The sequence below is a fragment of the Elephas maximus genome, chromosome 7 (genome assembly GCF_024166365.1).
Source record: "Elephas maximus indicus isolate mEleMax1 chromosome 7, mEleMax1 primary haplotype, whole genome shotgun sequence".
NCBI lineage: Eukaryota > Metazoa > Chordata > Mammalia > Proboscidea > Elephantidae > Elephas > Elephas maximus.
Genome location: NC_064825.1, coordinates 119,273,860 through 119,279,583, shown reverse-complemented (window position 1 = coordinate 119,279,583; position 5,724 = coordinate 119,273,860). Strand labels below are relative to the sequence as shown.

The 5,724-nt window shown below is 44.4% G+C and overlaps 1 protein-coding gene across 1 annotated transcript; it reads left to right on the top strand.

Annotated features, from left to right (window-relative positions):
- The first annotated feature begins 1,667 nt into the window (after window positions 1–1,667).
- On the top strand, window positions 1,668–2,630 carry LOC126080577 (olfactory receptor 1009-like). The gene has a single exon (XM_049891770.1). The coding sequence runs from the start codon at window positions 1,668–1,670 to the stop codon at window positions 2,628–2,630; it is 963 nt and encodes a 320-aa protein (XP_049747727.1).
- The last annotated feature ends 3,094 nt before the right edge of the window (window positions 2,631–5,724 follow it).

Here is a 5,724-nt window from a genome sequence, read left to right as displayed (position 1 = left end):
CAAGCAGCCATCTAAGATGCAGCAATTGGTCTCAACCCACCTGGAGCAAAGGAAAATGAAGAACACCAAGCCCACATGACAACTAAGAGCCCAAGAGACAGAAAGGGCCACATGAACAAGAGACCTACATCATCCTGAGACCAGAAGAACTAGTTGGTGCCCGGCCACAATCGATGACTGCCCTGACAGGGAGCTCAGCAGAGGACCCCTGAGGGAGCAGGAGAGCAGTGGGATGCAGACCCCAAATTCTCATAAGAAGACCAAACTTAATGGTCTGACTGAGACTGGAGGAATCCCGGCGGCCATGCTCTCCAGACCTTCTGTTGACACAGGACAGGAACCATCCCTGAAGACAACTCATCAGACATGAAAGGGACTGGTCAGTGGGTGGGAGAGAGACGCTGATGAAGAGTGAGCTAATTATATCAGGTGTACACTTGAGATTGTGTTGGCAACTCTTGTCTGGAGGGGGGATGGGAGGATAGAGAGAGAGGGAAGCCGGCAAAATTGTCAAGAAAGGAGAGACTGAAAGGGCTGACTCAAGACGGGGAGAGTAAGTGGGAGTAGGGAGTGAGATGTATGTAAACTTATATGTGACAGACTGATTGGATTTGTAAACGTTCACTTGAAGCTTAATAAAAGTTATTATAAAAAAAAAAAAAAAAAAAAAAAAAAAAAGAGTGAGAAGAGTAGGAAAAGAAGATCAAGATGAAAGAGAGTAACAGGACAGAGGTGAACTGAGTAGAAGCTCTTGGAAGGCCATCGCGAAGCTTTTGACTTTTTCCTGTGTGTTACCACAATCATTCCAGCTGCTCTGCTGATAAGAGGGAAGCAGGACAACAGCTAAGAGCAATTGCAATTGTCCAAGCAAGATATGATGATGTCTTGGATCAGGTGGGAAGTCAGTATATATTTTAAAGATAGAGGCAATACGATTTGCTGATACAGTGGATGAGGAGTGAGAGGCAAAAAAGGGTCAAAATTGACTAGATTTTTAGCAAAAACAACCAAAAGATTGAGCTGCCATTACCTGAGATGAGAAGACTTTCTTATCTAATTGGTAATTAATTGATATTAATTTATTGACACCAGACACTGGGATAAATACTACAGCACAAATAATTGACATATTAAGTAACTCTCCTCATATTAGGGATAAGACAAACCAATAAAAAAGGTGGATGGGAATTTTTTTAATATTAAAATGTAGCATCATTCATTCAACTAAAGGATTATCTTTGAAATTCAAGGTAGCCCAAAAAAAGAGAGCAAGGAAGAGAATAGCTCTAATCTGGGCTCAATGAAACCAAAGGCTATTGTAAGAAAATATAGAACATGGAAAGGCAGAGACATTTGCAATAACATATTATATTCATAGAATTAATAAAGGGTAAACTGAGAGCACGGGAGCATGGAAGTGTGTCATACAGTACATCTGATAGAATAAAGAATTTAGACATTATTCTAAGAGGAATTGGAAACCTTAAAGTGTTTTAAGCATGAGCTTGATATGACGGGATTGATGTGGGATTTGGGGAGCAGTCTGCCTCGGGGAGAAAGACGTGGCTCTTCAGTTGTAGAATATGTTAACGGCTACCTCTTTGACTTAAGTATTAACAATCTTGCCTCTCCTCTTGTTCATGTTGTATGGAAAACACACCAGTGGAATGGCATTGGGGCAGAATCACAGTACAGTGACAAGATTCATCCTGCTGGGACTCACAGACCAGGTGGACCAAAAACAACTCCTCTTTGGCATCTTCCTGCTGGTCTACTCCTTGACTCTGGTGGGCAACCTGGGCATGATAGACCTGATCCACACCAGCTCTCCCCTCCACACTCCCATGTACTTCCTCCTGAGCGTGCTTTCCTTCCTTGACATCTGCAACTCCTCCGTGTTCACCCCCCGGCTGCTGACCAGCTTCCTCACCACTGACCAGTCCATTTCTTTTGCAGGCTGTGTGGTCCAAATGGCCTTCATGATCCTTCATGGCACAGGGGAATGTCTACTTCTGGCCATCATGGCTTATGATCGATTTGTGGCCATCTGCCACCCTCTTCTCTACCACACTATCATGTCCAAGCACTTGTGTATCCAGCTGGTAGTGGTCACCTATGCTGTGGGTGTGTTCATTTCAGCTATACAGACAGGGAATGCCTTCAGCTTGCCTTTCTGTGGCCCCAACATCATCAATCATTACTTCTGTGATATCCCCCCAGTGCTCCAACTGGCCTGCTCAGATACCACCACAGCCAATATCATCCTGCTCTTCTTCTCTGCCTTGGTCACTGTCCCCACAGTCTCAGTCATCTTGGTCTCTTATGCCTATATCCTGGTCACAATCTGCAGGATGAGGTCTCTGGAGGCCCAACGCAAGGCCTTCTCCACCTGTGCCTCCCACATCACTGCCCTTTCTCTCTTCTATGGATCTGTGTTCCTTGTATATGTCCAACCCAGTCCTGAAAGTGCTTCAGCCTATAACAAGATCCTCTCTGTGTTCTACACCATTGTGATCCCCATGCTGAACCCCTTGGTCTACAGCCTAAGGAATAAAGATGTCAAGGCTGCTGTACAAGTCAGGGTTCTTAACCTAAGCAGAAAAGGAATTTGTCAGAAAGGCATCTGGTAGCTTATAAAATAGAAGAGGAGCCTAGACAACCCAGATGGGATAGGAACTCAGAGGCAAGGTACAGCTAAGATTCTGCCACAAGAATGGTCTGTGTAATGAGACCACCATTATAAAAAGTCATGAAAAGGTTTACACACAAAAAGAAATAATTTTGATGGTTACAAGGGAGGAGAAAGGAAGGAAAAACACTAAATAGAAATAGATAACTGGAACTTTTGTGTAGCATAAGACAGTACACAATACTGGGGAAGCCAGCACAACTTGACAGAGACCAGGCCATGGAAGCTTCATAAACACAACCAAACTCCCTAAGGGACTGAATTACTAGGTCAAGGGCTGGGGACCATGGTCTCGGGGGACATCTAGCTCGATCGGCATAACATAGTTTATAAAGAAAATGTTCTGCCTCAGACTGTGGCGAGTAGCAGCCGGGGTCTTAAAAGCCTGTTAGTGGCCATCTAAGACACATCTACTGGTCCCATCCCAGCTGGAGGAAAGGAAAATGAAGCAGACCAAAGACACAGGGAAAGATTAGTCCAAAGGGCCTAATGGACCACAGCTACCACAGCCTCCAGCAAACTGAGTCCACCACAACTAGATGGTGCCCGGCTACCATCACCAACTACTCTGACAGGGATCAAAACAGAGGTTCCCAGACAGAGCTGGAGAAAAATGTAGAACAAAATTCAAACTCACTAAAAAAGACCAGACTTACTGGACTGACAAAGGCTGGAGAAACCCTGAGAGTATAGCCCTCAAACTCCCTTTTAAAGAAATACTTATGTTACTCATGAAATTTACCCTTCAGCCAAAAATTAGACAGGCCCATAAAACAAAACAAGACCAAATGGGCACACCAGCCTGGGGCAAGGATGAGAAGGCAGGAGGGGACAGAAAGCTGGTAATGAGGAGCTCAAGGTCAAGAAGGGGAGAGTAGACACATCATGGTGTTCACAACCAATGTCACAAAACAATATGTGTATTAATTGTTTAATGAGAAACTAATTTACTCTGTAAACCCTCATCTAAAGTACAATAATAAATTTTTTTTTTAAATAGAATGGTCTTTTTAGGCTGCCACCACTGGGGTCATCACTTTGGAGGTTCTCCATTCCTATAGCTGGCAACACTGCCTCTGGTCGTTAATTACTGCTCTGCAGCTGGGCAAAGCCACCTCTACACTAGCCACTACAGCACACTCTCTCTTGCATCCAACTACATATCATCATCTCCTCAAGATCAAGTCCTAGACAAGAGCATCCACCGGTTTTGTCACAGATATCCTACATCCAATGGTATCCTACATCCAGCATGGATATCTTACATCTACCCATCTCCTACACCCACACTTCTAGCTTACAGGGATCTCGGAGGTGGAAAAAGGCCCTCCTTTCATAGAGAATTGGGAGCTGGAGTCTATCTTCCTCTTCTCTTGAGATTTCTCAAAAATAGAAGAATTGATGAATGTCAAACAACAAAAATGATACATTTAAACCAGAGTAGTTTTCCCTACAAGGTTCTATAGGAAATATTGCCCTTCTGAGCATGCAACATTAGAGAAATGGCCCATGTACATTTTGAGTATAGGAAGGAGATAGTAAGCACTTGACTTAATGGTAGAAAATGGATGTAAATTACTTCCATTTTGCCCAGCTACCTCCAGTTCTGAGCTCTCAAATCCATGGAATCGCTTCAGTTTATGAATCACCCAGGGAAGGGGAAAAGCATGAGGATAACAATGTGGATGGTGTAAATGGAGAAGAAGAGAAAAAAAGCCTGACAGTGGTGGGTCCAGACAGGAAGGGAAAATAGGGAAGCCTCAACAGGTTCTGCTGGGCCAGCCTAAATGGGCTCGGGCCCCACGAAGAAGACAAGCAATTGTATCCCTGCCAGACAAAATCTCCCAGTTCACATGCAACTTCACAGAGCCTGGCCCTGTCATTAGACATAGATAGCAAAGTGAGACAACATTTTCTTTGAAAATTAAATCATTCTTGGCTGAATTTGTTAATTAATGCTTCAGGATGACATTGAAATCATACATCATCTCCTCCTGGTCTTATTTACAGGTTTATTTACACCACTGCCACCCCAATACTCCATCCCAGACTCAGAAGTTTAGGGACTGAAATCATTTCATGAAAACAATCCATTTGCTTAACAGAGTCCTTTCTTTTGAATAATAATTTCCTTTAGGAAATTCCCTTAGGGCCAAGGTAACACAGAGGGCCAGGAAACAGAAAAGGGAGTGCCACACCCCTCCATCATTGCCTTAGTAAATCCAGACTCTGCTTCCTAATTTCACCAACTTCTAAGCACAAGTCTCCCACAGCCCTAGGCAATCCAACCACAGACTAAGAAGAAGAAAACAGGTTTCCCAGGAATAGGTTAGTGAGGTACCTAAGAGGAATGGAGGAAAGATAAGACAAAGGGGTACGAGCAAGAGCAGCTGATGGCATGGCGAAGTTTGACCAGAGAGACAAGGCATCCAACTCCTTTGGCCCCATAGACACTGCTCCCTCCAAACGGAGCTGCACATTCTCCTCTTCTCTCTCTTCCCCGAAACCGCCTGCCACAGAAGGTGATGGGAGCCATGGGTATGTTGGTTTGAAATTAAGTCAAAATGTTACCTCTCTCAAGAACATTTGAATTAAATTTTTATTTACACTCTGCCTTAAGACCACCCAGAGCCAAACCAGTACCTGCAAATCTGGAACTTTCTCTTGAGGGGAAGTGGGACTAAAGGAAAGAAGGGGGGCAGATCCAGCTGCAGTTGCTGAATGGAAAACCAGTTGGTGGCCAGGTTGGACAGCCAGAGGCTTGAGCTACAACAGACCATGGTCCTAGCAAACAGTGGATGTTGAACAAATGGTTACTGTTGCCAACGACTTCCTCCATAATCTAGGGAAAATGAGTTACCGTGTTGGACTATGGAAACCCCGGTGGCGTAATGGTTAAGTGCTACGGCTGCTAACTAAAAGGTCGGCAGTTTGAATCTGCCAGGTGCTCCTTGGAAACGCTATGGGGCAGTTCTACCCTGTCCTATAGGGTCACGATGAGCCGGAATCGACTCGATGGCAGTGAGTTTGGTTTG

Bases quoted from the DNA above. Each gene is read 5' to 3' on its own strand.
- LOC126080577 (XM_049891770.1), top strand. From the start codon at position 1,668: ATGGCATTGGGGCAGAATCACAGTACAGTGACAAGATTCATCCTGCTG.